At 39.2% G+C, this 21,515-nt stretch overlaps 1 protein-coding gene across 4 annotated transcripts in view; it reads left to right on the top strand.

The window, feature by feature from the left end:
* SEC23IP (SEC23 interacting protein) overlaps nt 1-20,873 on the top strand; it is a 42,438-nt gene extending 21,565 nt beyond the window's left edge. The window contains exons 12-19 of one of the 4 annotated variants that reach the window (XM_045803285.2): nt 249-344; nt 4,996-5,193; nt 9,868-10,023; nt 10,426-10,528; nt 11,984-12,169; nt 12,848-13,007; nt 13,504-13,605; nt 19,762-20,873. In XM_045803285.2, coding sequence (XP_045659241.2) covers nt 249-344; nt 4,996-5,193; nt 9,868-10,023; nt 10,426-10,528; nt 11,984-12,169; nt 12,848-13,007; nt 13,504-13,585 — 981 coding nt within the window. In that variant the 3' untranslated portion in view covers nt 13,586-13,605; nt 19,762-20,873. Of the gene's footprint in view, nt 1-248; nt 345-4,995; nt 5,194-9,867; nt 10,024-10,425; nt 10,529-11,983; nt 12,170-12,844; nt 13,008-13,503; nt 13,606-19,743 lie in introns of all 4 variants that reach the window. The other 3 variants (XM_045803284.2, XM_045803281.2, XM_045803283.2) reach the window with 3 other exon arrangements.
* Nucleotides 20,874-21,515: the final 642 nt, after the last annotated feature.

Genomic DNA, 21,515 nt, shown 5'->3' with positions numbered 1-21,515 from the left:
TTGAATTTTGTACAACATGCATGTGTTTGCTGCCAAACATGACTAGGATGGCTTAGATGTGGAGGGCTTAGATTTTATAGCCTAAATTAATCCAGGATTTAAAAGCAAATTGACTTTTAAAAAATTGGATCTTAGATTGCTTTCGATGGTATGGGTTTGTTTTTTTTTTTTATCATTTCCTGATTTCAGTTTCACTTCATCGATCATTAGACCGATTAACTAATGTGCTTGTTTATTTTCTTTTAAAGCTTATGTGTACTGTTGATGACCTGAAGGAAATGGGCATACCCCTCGGACCCAGAAAGAAGATCGCTAACTTTGTGAAACAGAAAGCAGTTAAACTGGTAAAGGTCATTTGTGCTCTAAAAACAGAAACCAAAGCTCATCTTTGACTAGCTTGTTTATATTTTGGAAGTTTTTGTTAATAGCAGTATGGTTAGGCCAGCTAGTGTGCTCCCTAGGCACGCTGGGCACAGGGGCGGAGCTGATGGGCATGCAGACTTGGGAGTCAGCCAGAAGTGGAGTTCAGTCCCAGGTAGGGTAGCTGACCAGCCTGGTTTTTCTGGGACAGAGAATTCCCAGGATGAAGGACTTTCAGTTTTAAAATTGGTATTTGGGGATTTCCTGGGGCAAAAACTTGGGTAAGCCCTGGACAGGCGGATGAATTGGTCATCCCAGTTCAACTGCTTATTAAGTCCTTATTCATGAGCAATTTGCTTAACTTTTTAGATCCTTAATTTCTCTAATTTCTAAAATGTGAACGAGGGTTGGATTAATGCATGTAAGCTTAGCCCCCAATAAATGTTAGCTCATTTTCTCCCTTTTTAGTCCTCACCATCTAGAGAGATAAGAATAGACTCACTAAAATCTCATTAAATAACCCAAAAACAAAAATTCTGAACAATACAAAACAAGCAATAACTAAAAAGCGTGTAGAAAGAAATAGAGCAATTGGGAAAAACTCACTTGGTTCATTTTATTTTCATTTATTTATTTATTTATTTGAAGATTTTATTTATTTGGGGGAGGGAGAGAGCGAGCGAGCGAGCATGAGCAGGAGAGGGGAGGAGCTGAGGGAGAGGGAGAAGCAGACTTCTGCTGAGCAGGGAGCCTGATGAGGGGCTCAGTCCCAGCACTCTGAGATCATGATCGGAGTTGAAGGCAGATTCTTAACCGGCTGAGCCACCCAGGTGCCCCTAATTTTCATTTATTAATCAAATTAATTTTTCAGAGATTTTCTAAGTACTTAAAAAATTAATACTTAGGGTGACTATTTTTTTTGTTTACATGGTCTATGTTGATCCATCTTTTGAACTTCTGTGCTTCTTTTATTTGTGTTACATATTTACAGCTTAGGATATGTCACTTCATATGTAATAGGACCATAAAGTCAGGACTGATTTGTTCTGATTAGCTTAAGCAAATTGAATTATTTAAGATTTTATTAATATCTTTTGGCTCAGGCACCTTGTTAATATTTGGGATTTGGAGATGAATTGAGGGTATGTGGTGCAGTTAGGGGCAGAGATTTGACCACAAGTGACTCATTGGTCCTGTAACAGAGTGCTGCCCATGTTGTCAGAGCCAGGGGAGGGGTGGCAGTTCTGGCCTGGGGAAAACGGTCTGGGGAGGGTCAGAGAAGACTCCCCCAAGTGTTGATGTTTGAGCCTGAAGGAGAAGTAGGATCAGGGGAAATGGCCTTCCAGGAGTGGGCTTGTGTTTACCTGTGGCTGAAATAGCAGGTGAGCTGGGAATAGGGTAGGACAAGGGGTCCTGGAGGCTGGAATGGCAGGTGTAGGAGCTTGGATTTTCTCTTATAAGGGAGTGGTTCTCAAGAATGTTTTTATGGGCATGAGAGTCATGGTGCTTTTAAACAAACATTGTGAAATGCTGACCTGCTTATTAATTCTATCACAAATTATAATTTAGTACCAAATCATATGTTTAGTCTAAATTTTAATTTTAACTTTAGAAATTTTAAAATTTAAAATTATGAGCAATGAACTACGTTATATAAAATTTCAGCCGTGAGCAAATGTGTCTGTAATAAATGAATTTTTGAACATATTGATTCCTTCCTGGTTTTTCCATTAACATTTGCTTTCTTTTGCTATTGGCTAGGGCCTACTGGCTGATAAGGAGTGCTAAAGGAAAAAAAAGGTGCTAAGCTTAAAATGGAGACAATTCTATTATCAACTTGATTAAAAATTTTTTTTGGGGGTGCCTGGGTGTGGTCAAGCATCTGACTCTTGATCTTAGTTTAGGTCTTAATCTCAGGGTTGTGAATTCAAGCCCTGTATTGGGCTCCACGCTGGGCATGGAGCCTAGTTAAAAAAAAAAAAAAGTTTTTGAAAATCCTATAATTGGAAGATTGTACTTTTTGACCCCCTTTACCCATTTGTTATACCCTCCAACCCCCATCTCTGGCAGCCACCAATCTGTTCTCCATTTTATGTTTGTTGATTTTTAGATTCCGCATTTAAGTGAGATCATATAGCATTTGTGTTTCTCTGTCTGACTTATTTCACATAGCACGATGTCCGCAAGGTCCATCCATGTTGCACTTGGCAAGAGTTCTTTCTTTTTTTATTGATAAATAATATTTCTTTTTTTTTAAAAAAGATTTTATTTTTATTTTATTCGACAGAGATTGAGACAGCCAGCGAGAGAGGGAACACAAGCAGGGGGAGTGGGAGAGGAAGAAGCAGGCTCTCAGCAGAGGAGCCCGATGTGGGGCTCGATCCCATAACGCCGGGATCACACCCTGAGCCGAAGGCAGACGCTTAACCGCTGTGCCACCCAGGCGCCCCGATAAATAATATTTCTGTACACACCACGCACAAACATATTCATCCACACACACACAACAAAACTTTGTTCATTCATCCATCAGTGGACATTTAGGTTATTTCCGTATATTGGCTATTGTGTAAACAATGCTTATGAAATTGGGGGTACAGTTGTCTTTTCAAGACAGTGATTTTATTTCATTTGGTTATACCCCTAGAAGTGTGAAATGTTGGATCATATGGTATATCTAACTTTTGATTTTGGGGGGGACCTTCATACTGTTTTCTGTAGTGGCTACACCCGTGTACATTGCCATGAACAGTGCACAAGGGTTCCCTCTTCTCCACATTATTTCCAACACTAGTTACCTCTTTTGTTTTTTTTTAAAGATTTTATTTGTTTATTTGACAGAGATAGAGATAGCCAGTGAGAGAGGGAACACAAGCAGGGGGAGTGGGGGAGGAAGAAGCAGGCTCATAGCGGAGGAGCCTGATGTGGGGCTCGATTCCATAACACCGGAATCACGCCCTGAGCTGAAGGCAGACGCTTAACCGCTGTGCCACCCAGGCGCCCCAACACTAGTTACCTCTTGCCTTTATTGATGATAGCTATTCTAACAGGTGTTGGGTGATAGATACCTTATTGTGGGCTGGATTTGCATTTCCCTGATGATTAATGATGTAGAACATATTTTCATATACCTGTTTGGGATGTGTATGTGTGTCTTCTTTGGGAAAGTGTCTATTCAAATCCTTTGCCCATTTTTTAATTGAATTGATTAAAAATTTTTGTGTGTGAATTGGACCATAGTTTCATTTTAGTGCAGTAAACCTCTTGCTTCAGTTTCCGAGGGGACGTTGTTTGAGAACCCCTGCTCTAAGGCAATGGGGCACTGAGAGGCTGTTGGCAACCTCAGAGCACTCATTGTAGTTATCCAGTGACTCAGTGAGATATGATGGGGGTATAATAGGAAGTGGAAAAGAAGGCTGGCAGACAGTTTTATTTCTTCTGTATTATTGCCTGCTGAATTAAACAATTAGACTTGTTTCCCTGATTTCCTAGTGTTTGAAAGTCATTAATAGACAAGCCCGATTTGGCCAGCTTTTTTGTTCAGGCGCCACGGGTGACTTTTAAACAGAGACGGATGCAGTCACATGCAGCATGGGGAGTGAGGGCCGCTGAAGGGGGGGCTTCTGGTGACCGGGGAAGTCCACCCATGGCAGCTGTTCACATTCCCCTGGTATGTGGGTGCTGTGTCAGGCTGTGGTCACTGAGTGGATTTGATCTCGTTACTATAGGGATACACTGGTTCCATAGATGCTCCCAGAGCTTTGGTTTACTTCCTTATTTATGGAAATACGTGGATCTTAAGTGTTCAGCGTAGTAAGTTTTGAAAGTTTTTGCACCTGTGTAATCACCATCTAAAGCAAGAGTTAGAACATTTCTGTCACCAGGTAGTTCTCTCATGCTTTTTCTCGTCCGCTCCTCCCGCTGTACGACTACTACTCTGGTTTCCGTCACTGTTGAGTTTTGCCTGTTCTGCAAGTTCGTATAAATGGGATCAGCGTCATGTACTCTTTTGTACCTGGCTTCTCTTACTCAAAATAGTGTTTTTGAGATTCATCCAATTATTGCATCATTTGCAGTTCATGCCTTTCTATTTCTGAGTCGTTACTCTGTTGTGTGACTCTAACCACAGTGTGCTTGTCTGTTCTTCCCAAAATGGTTTTGAGGAAAACCTGTCAGTGGCTCCATGCACTGGGTGTAAATATGTTGAATGAGGAAATCTCTCCCCAAATCCACATCTTTATAGGAAGTATGTATTTCACAATTATATGGTACTTTAATCTGTCTGAGTTCATAATGGAAAATAGTTGGCATTTTGTATTAAAATTTTAAGTTATTATAGAAAAGTAGCATGCATAGTGTAATGATAGCCAGTATTTAGATTTAACTGTAGCTGTTTTGCTGTTTTTTCTTATTCTGTTAATCATTTGTTTTTTCTTAAGAATTTTAAAGTAAATTGTAGAAATCATGGCATTTCTTCCCTAAATATTTAGCGAGTGTCTCTAAGGACATTTCTCTGATCACCACACTGCCTAAGAAATTACTGATCATTCCTTAGCATTGAGATAGCATGTTCCATAGTTGACAGCTGATTAACTTTTCCTCAGGGTTGTGTTACGAAATGTTGGTGTTTCACAGGAACAGAAAAAAGCAGCATCAGAAAAGAAGGCAGTGATGGCCGCTTCGACAAAGGGACAAGAGGAAAGTGCTCAGAAAGCTAAAGAAATGACTTCTCTCCCCTCGGAATCTAACGGGTCCAAGAGGAAACTTCCAGTTGGTGCTTATGTGTCCTCTGTGCATGTTGATTATGAATCTTTTGAAGTTGGCACTGGACAGGTAAGTTTATGTGTTGATTAGGGCTGCATAGTTTATACTGGAATCACATATCTTTATTATTGGAGTTGGCTTTAAATTCTTCAAATAGTCAACATTTGTGGGGGTGTGGAGAAAACATTTTCCCTCAGTGAGATTGTATGCTTCTCTCAATAAAAAAAATACTTATTTTGAAATTTATTTTTATTTCTTCCACCACTCATTCTTTTATAACATGAGTCTCTCAAAACTACTAGCAACAGAGTGGCAATAGTTAGAAAATCGTGTGAACACAGTTGTCCCTCGTTACCTGCTGTTTAGCTCTCTGTGGTTTCAGTTACCCATGGTTGGCTGTGGTCTGGAAGCAGATGATCCTCCTTCTGACGTATGGTCAGAAGGTCAGTAGTAGCCTAACGTTACGTCCCAGACAAAGCCTCCATCATTCACCCTGCTTCATCTCATCACGTAGGCCTTCTGTCTCACATCATCACAAGAAGGCGGCTGAATACAATACAAGAAGACATTTCAGGAGAGACAGACTACATTCACATAACCTTTATTATAGTATATCGTTGTAATTGTTCTATTTTATTGTTGTTGTTGTTAATCTCTTACCCTGCCTAATTTATAAATTGAACTTTATTGTAGGTAGGTACGTATCGGCAAAGACAGAGTATGTAGAATACAGTCTTATCTAAAGTTTCAGATGTCCATGGGGGGTTATTCGCTTTGATAAGGGGGGACTACTATATACTTAAATTTCTGTGAGAGAAACTTGCTGTGTTCACTTAACTTACATGTTTTAGTATTCACAATTCTTCCCTTGCAGAAAAGTTTCTATAAAAATTGACCAAGGAGTCGACAGTGCCCCATTTAATAATATACTTTAATATACTTATATCTCAGTGGCTTAGAAGTATTAAAATCTTTTTAGACCTTGTTACTTTCAGTGTATTTATAGTTGTGTCTGTAAGGTTCCATTACCCTAAGTGAATTCAGGACTGATTTAAAGAAGGCAGAAAATGGAACAGGGTACTCATAATAGCCTGTTCACGCTTTTAAAGCCAGTTCTTCTTATTTTTATTTTTTTAAATTTATTTTTATTTTTTTATTTTTTAAAAAGATTTTATTAATTCATTTGAAAGAGAGAGAGAAAGAGCACAAACAGGGGGAGAGGGAGAGGGAGAAGCAGACTCCCCGCTGCACTGGGAGCCCCATGTGGGGCTTGATTCCAGTCCCTGGAGATCACACCCAAGCCGAAGGCAGACGCTTAACCGTCTGAACCACCCATGTGCCCCTTAAACCCAATTCATTGATAAAGATTGCATTTTAAAATGTCTTTCTTTTAAAATATAAGCAAACTTGAACATGCATTTTTTTAAAAAGATTTATTTATTTGACAGGGAGAGAGAGAGCACGTGTGCACGGGCGCTCAAGCAGGGGGAGTGGCAGGAAGAGGGAGATGGAGAAGCAGGCTCCCCGTGGAGCAGGGAGCCTGAAGTGGGGCTTGATCCCAGGACCCTGGGATCATGACCTGAGCTGAAGGCAGATGCTTAACCGACTGAGCCACCCAGGCGCCCCAACTTGAACATACTTTAGCAAATAAAGGGCAGATATTTCCTCACTTAACTGTGAAGGATCAGAGTACAGAAGGAGATTTGTGGAACCAGGAGCTCCATATGACCAGGACACTCTCACTGTGTGCCCCTCTCCGGGAGCTGGCCTTCTATGAACCTGGAATCATGGGTGTCATTGTCTGTAGGCTCATCTCCTTATAGCTTTATGACCACGGAGGAAAAGGAATCTCCCCTGGTAGGTCCAGTTAGGAAAATATACTTGACCTGGTTTGAGTTACAGGTCCATTTTGGCCAATTCGTATTGCCTGAGGCATGGGGCACAGGTTGTTTAACCCAGCCCAAGTCACATGCCACCTCCATGGTGGGTGGGCCAGTGTGGGCAAGTAGGGTCTGTTACCCAAAGGATTGTGGGGTAGTGTAAACAATAGCCTGTGTGCATCATTCATTGCCAGAAATCCAAGAAGATCTGCTTAAGCAAGAGAGAAGAAAAAATATCATACTCTCTTTCGCCAGAACTAACCGTTGTGAACTGTTTGAACAAGGCCTTCTAGGCTTTTATTTAAGCATGTATTTATATATATGTTTTAACAAAAATGGGGAAATACTACATATAATGTTTTAACATTATACTGCTGTTTTCAAACAGTATATTATGAATATGTTCTCGTGTCAGTAAATATTTCTCTCATTTGTAATGACTGCTTTGCTTTACTGTTTGGACAGATAGTGATTTATTTTGTCATTTACTTTTTATTGGATGTATTAGTTTGCTCGGGCTGCCATGACAAAGTATCACACACTGGGTGGCTTTAAACAACAGAAATTTATTGTCTCAGTTCTAGAAGCTGGAAGTTCAGGAGTGAGGTGTCAGCAGGGCCATGCTCCCTTTGAAACCTATAGTGGAGAACCCTTCTTGGCCTCTTCCAGCTTCTGGCGGTTTGCCAGCTGCTCCTTGGCTCATAGGGGGAGCTCTCCAGACCTCTGTTTTCACATGCTCCTCCCTGTGTCTGCATCATCTTCCCTCTGTGTGTCTGTCTCTGTGGCCAGATTTCCCCTTTTTATAAGAACACCAATCATGTTGGATTAGGGCCCACCTAAATATCTTATTTTAACTTGATGACTGCTGTAAAGAACCTAGTTCTGAATAAGGTCTGAGGTACTGGTACGTGTGTCTCTTTTTGTGGGGGACACAGTATGTAACCCATAACATTGGACGTGTAGGCAGTTTGTAGTTTTTCACTCTTTTAAGCAATCCAGTGATGAACACTTTTAAACCAATTTTCTGTGCACATTCTTTGTTATTTCCTTCAGTTAAATAAGTAGAAGTGGGATAGGTGGGCCCAGAAATGTACACAAGAAAACTCTGGTAGTTACTTCCACTTGCCCCTGAAAAAGCTGTGCGGGTTTCTACTCTTGTAGGCAATTATTAAAACTGACCCCTCTCCTCTTTCCTCGCTAACACTGGTGCTATCATTCTCCTTTACAGATAGGTAGTGTTCTCACTTTTATCACTTTCTTCTGAAGAAATGACTTTTTCATGAAAAACAGAAGATTTTTACTTTCTTCTTAGTATTTCTTTTATCTCTCTGATAATCTTGTAGGGAAAATGGCGTCTCACCGTCTTTCTGAATGTTAGAGATGTTAGATATTTTCTCGTATGTCTTCTAGGCATTTTTCTTTTGTGAAGTGTTGATTTTACCTACTTTTCTTCTGAGTTTCATTTCCTTTTCAGATATTTAAGAAGTTCTGTATGTTAAGGATATTAGCTCTTTGTCATCTATGTTGTAGATACCTTTCCAGTTGGTAATTTTTCTCTTAACTTTGTATTTTCTTCTTCTTCTTTTTTTAAATTTTATCTGGAGCTGGGGGAAATGCATAATCTTGAGAGCATGTCCGGTGTGGCCCTCATCAGTAGCAGAAACCATTGAATTTGCAAGCATAAGGGCAAGCCAAGGGATGTACAGTCTAGACTTTGTTAGAAAGGGCAGCCTAGTGTAGTGGAAGGCTCATTGGATTTGGAATTTGAAGGCTCGTTTTGCCACTCATTGGCTGAGTGCTCTTCGGTGAGTGATGTCATCTATCTGAGCTTCATGTCTTCATCTAGGAAGTGGACGTGATAATCCCACTGTACTTCCCTTTCTGGGGGCCTCTGTTGTGCACTTGGGTTATGCCGTTCATTTTTCTTCGCTCTCAGGGTACTGGAGTGACAAAGACCTATATCCTGCCACTGAGCCATGAATGTAGGTGCTTTCTCCTAGTCTAGGCAGTTGTCAGTGAGCTGAGGGGCTACTTGCAAGCTGCCAAAACAGAGGCTGTCTTGGGACAAATCATTTTTCTACTGGAAAGAAACTTACTTGAACAAAGATGGTAGTTGTAAGAGAAGTAACAGTTGTTGAATGCTTAAGATATGCCAGCCAGGCTCTGTGCTAAGCACTATGTGTGGATTAGGTTTTTTATTTTCAACCCCATTATGAGTTTGGCATTGTTATGGTCCCCATTTTATAGATGAGGAAACAGGCTGAGGCAAGAGAGGTTAAGAAACTTGCCCAAGGTTACACAGGAAGGCGTGGAGCCAGAATTCAAACCCAGGCAGTTTGAATCTGGAGTCTGCAGTTTTAATGGTATTTATAATTAAAATAAATATAATGCTTACTATATACTGTGTGTATTATGCTGTACAACAAGTAAAAGTATAGCCAGGGGATGTAATAGTCTTTGAAGATTTTAAAGAGAATTTTTTTTTTTTTTAAGATTTTATTCATTTATTTAACAGAGAAAGAACAAGCACAGGCAGGGGAAGCAGCAGGCAGAGGGGGAGGGAGAAGCAGGCTCTCCGGTGAGCCGGGAGCTGGATACGGGGCTCGATCCCAGGACCCTGGGATCATGACCTGAGCCAAAGGCAAATGCTTAATGACTGAGCCACCCAGGCGCCCCTGAAGAGAAATTTTTTTGTGCCTTTAAAATAGCTGACAATGATTATAAGCATTATAGGCCACACCTAGAGTGGCATCATCTGCATTGAGATGCTTTTTATTAAGTGCAGTTCCAGCTTGAACATTTGAATTTTTTATCATATGACATTGGAATGATGATCTTACATTGTTTTTTGATTTTTTTCTAGGTTTCTGTTGTTTACAACTCATTAGACTTTGAACCAGAGATTTTCTTTGCCTTGGGATCTCCAGTTGGTATGTTTCTCACTATTCGAGGAGTGGATAGGATAGATGAGAACTACAGGCTTCCTACGTGTAAAGGATTCTTCAATATTTATCATCCAGTGAGTGACTTGAACTACTTTTTATTTTGAAGATGAAACACCTACATAGAAACACCGATCAGATCATCCTAATAGATTCTCAGATTCTTATTTCTTGGGAACTAACTCTGATTTTGATGTACAACTCAACTCTTTGTCCTAATAGAGAATAGTCTGATACTATACTGTCTAATAAACTTTTCTCCCAGAAAGCCTTTGTTCAAGGAAATAATTCTGTTGCTTTGCTTGCAAAGTAATTTTATTCACACATTTGGAAGTTATCTTATAATTACCAGTAGGTGAATAACTTGTGAAAAAAATCAAAATCTCTGGTTTTCTAGTTATCCGTTTTATTGCCCAATTAGGATACATAACTCAAGATAAGAGAGCTTTTCTTAAATTTCCAGTTCCTTTTTTTTACAGCTTGATCCAGTGGCATATAGATTAGAGCCTATGATTGTTCCAGATTTGGACTTGAAAGCGGTTCTCATCCCACATCACAAAGGCAGAAAAAGACTTCATTTAGGTAAAAAGCAAATACTGTGAAAACTTGTTTCCTTCCTCTCATTTTGTAATCTGTCAGTCCTAATGAATTATGTCCTTCCTGTCATTTGTAATTACGAAAATTTTAACACTAGGTCCTTTCTGACAAGATTAATGTTATTTAAGTGCCTGCTCTGTTTAGAACCTGTTTATTAAATGTTCAGAAGAGCTATAAAGAAAGTTTTGAATGACTTGCTTCTCCTTGATGACTTTCTTCTTGATACAGAGTTCTGATGGTTGAGATGCTTAGGAATGGGGCAAGTTGGTACTAAAGTGATAGATTTTGATAGAACTTGCTCATAATGTTTAGAGTTGGGAAGCAGAGTAACACTTGAACTAAGGACCAACAAGAAATAAACTTGATGCTAAGTCAAGTGAGCTGTTACTTCCTTGCTAACTAGATAAACTTCTCCAATTAAAAACATTCATTAAACATAATGGATCAGTAATAATTCCAAGTGGGGTTTACGTTTTTCTTATGCTTGTTAATGGTGTATATCATCCATCCATTGGCTTAAAGGTTTGGGTGGAAAGGATTGGAGTGCAGTGGAGAAAAGGGGGAAGGTGATCATGCCCTTTTATTGAAAGTTGGATTTTCTTTTCTTTTCTTTTCTTTTCTTTTCTTTTCCTTTCCTTTCCTTTCCTTTCCTTTCTTCCTTTTCTTTTTTCTTTTCTTTTTTTTTTGCTTACATCATGCTTTTAAAAAATATTTAACTCTTTTGGAGTTAAAATGGGAAATTTGATACTCAAATACCTTAAAATCAAATCGAATTTATTAGGCAAAAATAGAAAAGGTGAAGGGGCAGGGGTTTCTTTATTTTTAAATTAGAAGTTTTTATTGTGGTTGTATTAGAATGTCAAGTTGTTGAAAACATTTTACCATTACAGATTAGAAAAGTAGTCATTTTTTAAATCTTGTGGGCCATATATTTTAACTTACAGAAAAAAGCACATGACTATGCCTACATTTTCATGGTATTTGAACTCCTTCTCACCTTTTTTTTTTCTTTTGTGGAGAGAGGAAATTTATGCATTTTGGCTGGATTAGCTTTAGTTGTTAAAAAATGACAGAATTAAACTGTACAAAACTTTTTAAAAGATTTTAATTTATTTATTTGCCGGACAGAGAGCACCAGTAGGGGGAGTGGCAGGCAGAGGGAGAAGCAAGCTCCTTGCTGAGTAAGGAGCTTGATGCAGGACTTGATCCCAGAACCCTGGGATCGTGACCTGAGCCAAAGGCAGACGGTTAGCCGACTAAGCCACCCAGGCGTCCCTCTAGAAAACATTTTAATATGTTGAGAGTTCTTGGTTGAGAAACTCTGTGTGTTTGGCGTTTCAGAGAGAACTTATTCTGTCTGTTAACTTTTGTTTTAATTTTTATGGTACAGAATTTTATCCAGTGACTAATTGACTTGATGTGTCATCTTAATCTCTTCAGAGTTGAAAGACAGTCTCTCTCGTATGGGATCTGATTTGAAGCAGGGTTTTATTAGCTCCCTGAAAAGTGCTTGGCAGACATTAAATGAGTTTGCCCGCGCTCATACCTCTTCAACTCAGCTGCAAGAAGAACTGGAAAAAGTGGCCAATCAAATCAAAGAAGAAGAAGAAAAACAAGTAGTTGAAGGTAAATTTGTCATTTGAGGCATTTTCTAGTACAAATGTTATTTGTTAACATAATACTTATGAATTATTTAATGATGCTTTTCTGTTCTGGTCTTTTTTGTTAAAGTGTAGAGTTTTTTTTATAAAGGAAAATCTGTTATGATGAACTGTACTTCAAAGTGCATGTCATTCTTTTTCTGGGTTTTTGCCTGATAATTGCTGGACTTTTTATCCTGCAATCTGAAGTTTTTGTTGAGATTTCTAAGGCCAGAGTGGAATATCAGAGTTGAGAGCTAAGCTTGTATTCAGGCATTTTAAAGACCCACTATAAGAAATTATCTTCCTTGTGCTGTTGTTTAACTGTGTCGTTATATTGTAGACTTTATCTGCATTGTCAGGTCATTGTGCCATGATGTTTTTGACTCTCAGATTCTAATTCTGTTTCCTTTCTTTCTACAATGCTCTCTCACCCCTTTTCTTCAAAACTTCTGTCAGCTCGTTGGCTCTTTCTCCTCTCTCTCGGGTAACCAGCCCCTCCTCCTTCCCCTGGCTCTTTGGAGGAATGGGAAGTGAGCCTGGTAGTTTCCCAGGTTGCTACGTGTGTCAAGCGATATTCTCTTGAGCCCAGAAAGTCAGCTAAAGTCAAAGGATAATGATTAAGTGATTGACTTTGATATTGAAATGGTTTAAATTCTAGCAGAAAAGATTGTTGAAAGTCCAGATTTTTCCAAGGATGAGGACTACTTAGGAAGGGTTGGAATGCTAAACGGAGGCCGCCGAATTGACTACGTTCTTCAAGAAAAGCCAATAGAGAGTTTTAATGAATATCTTTTCGCTCTTCAGAGTCATTTATGCTATTGGTAAGTGGTTTCTTCTTTGATAACATTCATGCGGCTTTTAGCTGCTAGCACATACAGCAGTTTTAGGGAGACTGTTTAACTGATTTCTCACTTATGATGGAGTATTAATTACAAAGGCCATATATTCAAAATCAGTATTTTCCCCCTTTATTATCCACAAGATGGCAGTGTGTCCTCTCTCTTTGACCAAAGGCCTTTGGTACTTGCACACTGATTTTGTAGGGCTACCTTTCACAGAATGGGAGTGGTTGGGACTTTGAAAAGCCATCCTTTCAGATGTCCCCTGTCACCGTGGAGGATTACAGCACAGCTCTTTTGTAGCTGATCGGTATCCATCCAGTGTTTAAGGACAGCTTTAAGACTGCACTACTTTATTGTCGTTTGCTTTTCTTAGGTAGGGTTGAGTACAACAAAAGCTGCATTTTCCACCTTTATGGATAGAGGTTAATTTCTACTAATGGTCTTTTAAGTAAAAATGTTCTTTTCTTTGTGCCAGGGAATCTGAAGATACTGCCCTGTTGTTACTTAAAGAAATTTATCGAACAATGAACATTAGTCCAGAACAACCCCAGCACTGATTGGACTTCAGTCTCACTGTGTGAGTTTATCTTTATTGTGTGCATACAATCTGAATGTTTCATTCTGAAATCCTTTTTTTTTTTTTTTTTTTTTTAAGTAATCTCATTGTCCAACGTGGGGCTGGAACTCATGACCCTGAGATCAAGAGTCGTGTGCTCCACCAACCGAGCCAGCTGGGTGCCCCTCAGAAGTCTTTTTTATGGAGTTGATGTTGACTCTAATTTTCTCCCTTTTATGTTTCTTTCTAGTGTTTCTTTTTTCTTTTTAAAAAAAATTTAGAGTAGAGACATTAAAGAGGGGAAGTGGTTTGCAAGCTACATTTCTGACGTGTTACAGTTTTCTTCCTAATTCTGCGTAAAATTTGAGTTCTTTTATTTTCGGTTTCTTTCTAAAAGGTATTTCCAGGAACATCAGTTAGGAATTTCTTTGGTTGTAGATAACAGAATCTAACTCACTGTACCTTAAATGAATAGAGGTTTATTTTTCTTGTGTAACGGGAAGGATTCATCTGTCGAGTGATGTCACTGGACATTCACATTGTTGGCACTTTTTTACCTGCATGTCGGTTCTTAATCCATAATTACAAGATGGCTCCCGTGGTTGCAGGCACTGTGTGTACATTTAAGACATGAATAACGGGGAAAGGACAATGGCAGTTATATCTAATCCTTTTATTTTTTATTTTATTTTATTTTATTTTATTTTAAAGATTTTATTTATTTATTTGTTAGAGAGAGTGAGTGCGTGCACACGCACAAGCAGGGAGAGTGGCAGGCAGAGGGAGAAGCAGGCTCCCCACTGAGCTGGGAGCCCGATGTAGGGCTCTGTCCCAGGACCCTGGGATCATGACCTGTGCAGAAAACAGACACTTAACTGACTGAACCACCCAGGTGCCCTGTTCCTGGCACTTTTTAATTTTAATTTTAATTTTAATTTAAATAATAAATGTTAAGTTCAGCCTCCACCTTCTTATTTTGGAGAGATAACCACTTTCAGTTGGGTTTCCTTGGATTGCCCTGTGCACATCCAGTCAAATGTACGTGCATGTAAAAACAAAGGGATCTCATTGAACGTATTGTTTTGCAACTTGATGCTTTCAATCAGCTTTATAACTTGCACAGATTTCCGTATTAGCTTGTGTCTTTTTCATTCTCTTTCATGGCTGCATAGTAATCTCTTGTGTGGCTGTATTCCATCTTGCTTAGCCAATCTTCTGTTAATGCACACTTAGATCATTTCCTAATGTATATTAGGGAGTCTTACTCAATAGAGTAGGTAAAAGGTCTGAAAAGCCATTTTATAAACAGACTCTTGATACAGTTGTATCAGTTCTCACCATTTCTGTTATTACAGTACTAAAATAAACTAAAGGTAATGTCAAAAGCTACCCCAGTTCAGATTTTCAATTACGAAATAGTCTCTCATTTGTACCAAATAAATATTTGGTACTTACTATGTGCCAGGCACATAGTAAGTTTTCATGCCGTGGATAAGTGGAAAATAAGGTAGCATTCTCACCTTTAAAGAATTTACCTTCTACTGGGAGGAGATCAATAGTAAACCTGTGCTCTAATCCATAAGTAAATTTCAGATATTGATAGGTCTTGTGGAGATAAAATAGGAAAATGTTGTGAGTGATGGGTTGCTTCTGGGGAAAGCCTTGCTGAGATGATGACATTGGAGTTGAAATTTGAAAGATGAGAAGGAGGTGAACATCTGAGGATATGGGGAGAATGATCCAAGCAGAAGGAAGGGCAGCTGCAAAGGTCATGAGATGGGAACAGACATGTCACCTTTGAGGGACAGAAAGCAGACCACTAGGGCTGGAGGTAATAAGGGGGGAGCACAGGAGGAGAGGAGTCAGAGGTGGGCGGGCCTGATTGAGGAAGCTGGGAAGGCCTTTGCGTTCTACTCTAAGTATAAATGGAAACATGGAGGGTTTTAATGGGAAGATTGATGTGACTTGGCTTAGACTTCAGAAGGAATGCTCTCTGGGTGCTGGGTGGAGGGAAGACTGCTGGGCAAGGAGGGAGGAAGGGAGAACAGTTAAGAGGCTGGTGGTGATGTTGACCAGGGCTCTAGTGGTAGGGGTGGGGAGAGATGATTGAGTGCACTTGTGTTTTGGAGGGAGGGAAGTCCAGGACTTCCAGATAAGTTCATCATGAGGAAGGAAGGAAAGAAGTTGAGGGTGACTTTTACGATTTTGATGTGAGCTGCTGGGTGTATTATGGTACCTTTTCCTGAGAAGGCTTGTGAACAGAGCATAGTTTTTTTGTGAGGTGTGGGGATGGGAATCCATAGTTTTGTTGTATTAAGTCAGTAGTTGATGGTCTGAAGCTCAGAGCTCAAGGTAATGACCTTAAAATCAGTCATCAGCATATACGTGGCCATTTGAAGCTAGAAATGGGATGAGATTACCTTGGAGTGTGTAGGTGGAGAAGAGAAGAGGTCTGGTGGACAAGGAGGAGTGAAAGAAGTGAAAGAAGATTTGGGGGCTTGTGATCTCAGGGAAGCTGAGAGAAGATTGCTTCGAGAGAGAGTAGCCAGCAGTGTCCAGTGCTGCTGAGAGAGAGGTCGAGGAAGAGGAGAACCAAGACTTGGCCATTGGCTTGAGGCGAACGTAGGACATCATTGGTGACCTCGAGCAAAGGTGTTTTCGTGTCATGGCAGAGGTAAAGTGGGTGGAGGAGAGGTAAGGGTCAGAGAGGAAAGAGTTTTCTCTGAAAGATAATAGAAATAAGATGGCAGGGACATTTTATGATATTAAGGTGTGTTTGCTACTGAGAATGATCCAGTATTGGGGGGTGAAATTGATAAGGCAAGAGTAAAAGGGGGTAATCATGGAGGGAAATACTTGAAAAGGAAGTGTGGGAAGGGGCCAAGGCCAAGTGAAGCATTTACCCTTAGGAAAGGAGCAGGGATGCATCTTTCCCGGTAGCAGATGAAGGAGGGGAGTGTGGGCACTGATACAGACAGGATCTTCTTTCCTCTGGAGGAGGATGGACAATAAATAAATGATTGCAGCGTGCCAGATGGTAAAAATAGAGCAGCAGGGTAAGGGAGAGAGGGAGCGCACTTGGGATGGGACAAGTTGCTATTCTGTATAAGATGGTGAGGGACACTCACTGGTAACGTGTCATTGAAGCAAGTAAGCTAGGTGGGTATCTGGGGAAAGAAGATCATTTCAGACGGAGAGAAGTAGATTTATCGGAACATAAGAGCTGTAGCATTCTTTGTAACGATTGTGTAGTATCCCATTGACTGCTACACTATAGTTTTTGTAGCCAATTCGTTGTTGATGGGCATTTAGGTTATTCTGATCTTTTACTACTATGAACAATGCTCTGGTGATACGTGATATTTAGTAGCTGCAGTGTATTCCATTTTATAGTTCTGTTATTAAAGTACTTCAGTCATCTACCATCGTTGGGTGTTTAGATGTATTTCCAACTTTATTATAAATCTGACATATAGTTGCATGTACCTTTTGCACATATCTGTTTGGGATACATTCCTGTATACGGCATTGTTGTATCTAAGAGTGTTGCACATTTGCCAAGGATTTTGATCTACACCTGTTGTTAAATTGTGTTTCAGGGGCGCCTGGGTGGCTCAGTCGTTAAGCGTCTGCCTTCGGCTCAGGGCGTGATCCCAGGGTCCTGGGCTCGAGCCCCGCATCAGGCTCCCTGCTCTGCTGGGAGCCTGCTTCTTCCTCTCCCACTCCCCCTGCTTGTGTTCCCTCTCTCATTGGCTGTCTCTCTGTCAAATAAATAAATAAATAAATAAATAAATAAATAAATAAATAATCTTTTAAAAAAAAATTGCGTTTCAGAAAGATTGCCCAATTTTCATGTCTATTTAAGTGCTGATTTTCCTGTATCCTTGCCAACACTGGGTATTACCATTTTAGGAACTTTTGCTGATTTGATAGCCATGGATTGTTATCATTGTTTTAGTTTATATTTCCATCACTGGTGAAATGGAGCATTTTTGGTATATTTCAGTGGCCATTTGCCTTTCTTGTCAGTTGCCTAGTCTTGGCCTTTGAGCAAAAGGTGTGGAGGTGTGGTGTGTAGGGTATTTTTGTTTCTGATTTATAGTTATGACATTTTAAGGATATAAACCCTTTGTCACTGCAGAGTTGTTTTCCAGTTTGACATTTGCCTTTTATTTTTGCTTTATTTTGGGGGGTTTGGGTGGATAGAGAGCATGTTTTAAAAATAGGTAGCCTAGTCTTTTGAGATTATCATTTCAATAATTATGGTTAATTTTTTTGTTCTTAAACGGTTTTGTTTTTCACTTAACTTTATAGTTTAGAAGAATATAGTTTAGAAGAATACAGGGGGATTTAACTTTTTTTCTTAGTTTTTTTTGCCTGTGGCATATATTGAAAGGTACCCTTTTGTCATTGATGTTTCTGTGATATGCTCTGGTTTGACATTTTTATTATATGCCCAGTATTTGTTTTCTTTCTTTTCTTTTTGATGAGAAAATTGATTTTTTTTTTATTTTTATTTTTTAAAGATTTTATTTATTTATTCGACAGAGACAGAGACAGCCATCGAGAGAGGGAACACAAGCAGGGGGAGTGGGAGAAGAAGAAGCAGGCTTCTAGCGGAGGAGCCTGGTGTGGGGCTCGATCCCAGAACGCCGGGATCACGCCCTGAGCCGAAGGCAGACGCTTAACCGCTGTGCCACCCAGGCGCCCCGAGAAAATTGATTTTTAAAAAAAATTTAATTCCAGTGTAGTTAACATACAGTGTTAAGTTCATTTCAGGTGTACAATGTAGTGATTCAACACTTCTAAACATAACTCAGTGCTCATCACGAGAAGTGTACCCAGTGTTTATTTTCTGGGCTTTTGGACATCTCTCCTATTGACTTATTTATCAGACTACCATATTTCACTGATTTCAAGTCCTATAAATTCCACATTTTATCTTTAAATTTGGACCACATCATCTAATCAGCTGTTGCCTAGATGGCGGTTGAGTTCTTCTCGAGGTGGTTTGCATTTTTTTCTGCCATTTACTGCGGTGGGGCGAGGGGGTGCATTACCAGCCCTGAGTCCTCTTAAACTAATTTCTCTGCTTGAGATATTTTGGGCTATGCCACTGGTGTGAATTCAGACCACAAAATCTGTGGGCTGGCAGGACTGGAGGACCAGTTCAAATACCAAGGAATATTTTTTCTTCTCTTCCCATTGTCAAAGAAGACGTGTGCAGACTTCTTTGTTGTCCCTTTTAGAGGAAGGGTTATTTTTTTTCTACCTTTCATTGAAGCTGTAGCCATCCAGTGTCCCCAGTTTTTGAGGTGGACTCTGTCCTTTTAGACTCTGTATCCTGAGCACCTTTCCTTTTCTTTTCATGGATACATAAAATAATGGTGCATCTTACATTGATGGTGTCTTACACTTCGTGAAATGTATTTTAGTGATTGTAACTTGATAGATTTTACCGTCTGGCAGTGCAGGGTCTTAGTACGCCATAAGTCTTGGCTCTTGTTCCAAATGAATTTTGAAATGAGTTAAGTTCCCCTCACAGTCTCTCTCCACAAAACAAAGCAAAACAAAACCCAAACAATGTAGTTCCAAGATTTTAATATCACCTAATATGAAAAGCTAAGAACCTTTCATTTCACACATAATTTGTTCACTGTTCATTGTTTTCTTTCTTCTTATACTTGGTTGTAAAATTTGGGCAGGAACTTAAGGTCCTGATACTGTTTTAATACTATAAAATAATTAATTTAGAATATCGACAGTTGTGTACATGGTTCATGTAAGTATAGAGCACTTCTGTTGAGTAATTCTTTATGTTTATCTCCTTTAGTCCTTTTTAGAATTGTTCTTTAAAAAGCCTCACATGAATTTGACAGAAATTTTTTCTTTTACTTTCTGTACTCGTTTTGTTCCGAAGCTCTACCACGCTAGCTGATCTCACTGGACACTCTCGGCCGTACTTTTGTCCCTTCAGAAGCCCTGAAGCCTTGTGCTCACAGGCCGTGTTCTTCGGAGGCAGTTAATTAACAGTGCAGGTGTAGTAAAGCTGAGCACCTGACAGAATATTCTTTTACTTCAGAAAGGAACAACAGTGCGTTAGTATATTATTACTGTAAGTTTGCAAAGTTCACCAAGGATTCTTTTTTTCTTTTAAAGACTTTCTTGTCTTTCCAGAAAGTTGGAGTAGAAATGACATTGCTGAGAAAACTCTCAGAGGACATTCCCAGTTTGCTCCTGTGATGGATGACAGAAAAGTGGTTCATCAACATTTGCTCAGAAAGAATTCTCACAAGTAGGAAGTCATTTGAAAGAAAACATACAGAACAAAAAGACAATGAAGAAAATCAGTACCACGTTTGGACAGTATGGATAAGAAAATGTAATTTTAAAAATGATGCAATTAAAATTCCTCAGATCAGGTTAGTTGTACAGCTGTCAAAGTAATGCGTGATATCAATGAAGAAATATTTGTGGCATGCAGACGGTTATTTCTGTTTCTTAAAAACCTATCGTCAATGGGCTATTAAACTTGCTTTTTTTTTTAATTAATGTAGTATGTTCTTTTATTCAAGTATGGACTTCTTGAGAAACTGTAGTCCTATGATTTTCCAAAAATTTATGTTCTACTTTAAGTGTGAGTTGTAGTTCCGAGCTGCTTTACTGCAAGGTCATTTGTGTCTAAGAGGAAATAGCCAAGATCGCTTATATTCCGAGTTGAATCTGAGGTTTTATGAAGCCTTTCAAGCACTCGCTGAGCACATGGTTGTGGAAGTGAGATGCTCCTGCAGCACAGAGGTCCTGGGAAGTGCTCTCACAGGACATGCATGTCCGCTAGCGGGGGTGTTGGGGGGGCAAAGGGGAGGTTTTCCATTTTGTCATCTGAGGTAGCTTTGCAGTTGCCTCGTTGCTAAACTTTCAATTAATGTGAGAACCAAAGTAGAGTTTCTTTCTTTTTTTTTTTTTTGCTTTGTATTAATTTCACTTATACCAAAGTGTTTCAAAGTATGAAATGTATTGCTTCTAGACTATAAATCTACTTCCTGAAAAGACTGTTCTGTAATATTTCACTTTGTTTTATTATAACTTCAAATTATCTTAAATATTTTCCTAATACTATGTGGGAATGCTGATTTTTCTTCTTTTGTTATGCGGTAGAAACATTTTACACTTTATTACATAGTTCTCATGGAACATAGAATATTTTGGAAGCAACATATGATACACATTTTTTTGTGTATATATTCTAATTAGTGTGAATAAACTAGTAACTGCATTTTTAAAAAGCAGCAAGCGTTTCTCGTCTTCCTTAAAAATATTCCTGTGAGTTCATCGTTCATTTACTTTTCATTGTGAGTGCCTGCCGTATGTAGTTAATTCATAGCATTTGCTCCTAATAATTGAATTAGGACAGAACCATTTTAGAGCTGCACGTGATCTCAGGCAACATATATTCATTCCAGCTGCCTCATTCTGCAGCCAAGGACACGACGCTGCATGCCTTTCTCTGACTGCAGATCGAGTGGCAGATTGGGGCTGGAATGCAGTTTCACTGACTACCTTTTGGCCTTCACGTCTGGACACCTAGTACTACTGCTTTTCACTTAATTTCCACTTCCCCAAACTGATGAAATAAAGAAAAATGAGGGTTATTTATATATATTTAATAAAATCCAGTCTAATTTGACTTTTCACCTTAAAACTGGTTTCAGCAGCATCATTCAGACTATGTCTTCTGAGTATTGTGGGCAGAGAAGAAATACTTGAGCCAATGTCCAAAGAAGAAATGTGTACCAGCTGAGTTTCAGGAATCTTGAAATTTTATTTTAACACTTGAAACATGAATTAGTTTTTTGGTGACTCTGCCTGTGGACATTTATGTATATTACTCTTCAATTTCTTTCTTTTTTTTTTAAAGATTTTATTTATTT

Source organism: Ursus americanus, chromosome 6, assembly GCF_024610735.1.
Source record: "Ursus americanus isolate L20-20 chromosome 6, mUrsAme1.1.p, whole genome shotgun sequence".
Taxonomy (NCBI): Eukaryota; Metazoa; Chordata; class Mammalia; order Carnivora; family Ursidae; genus Ursus; species Ursus americanus.
The sequence above is the reverse complement of the archived record's forward strand: the minus strand, read 5'-3'. Positions and strand labels throughout refer to the sequence as shown.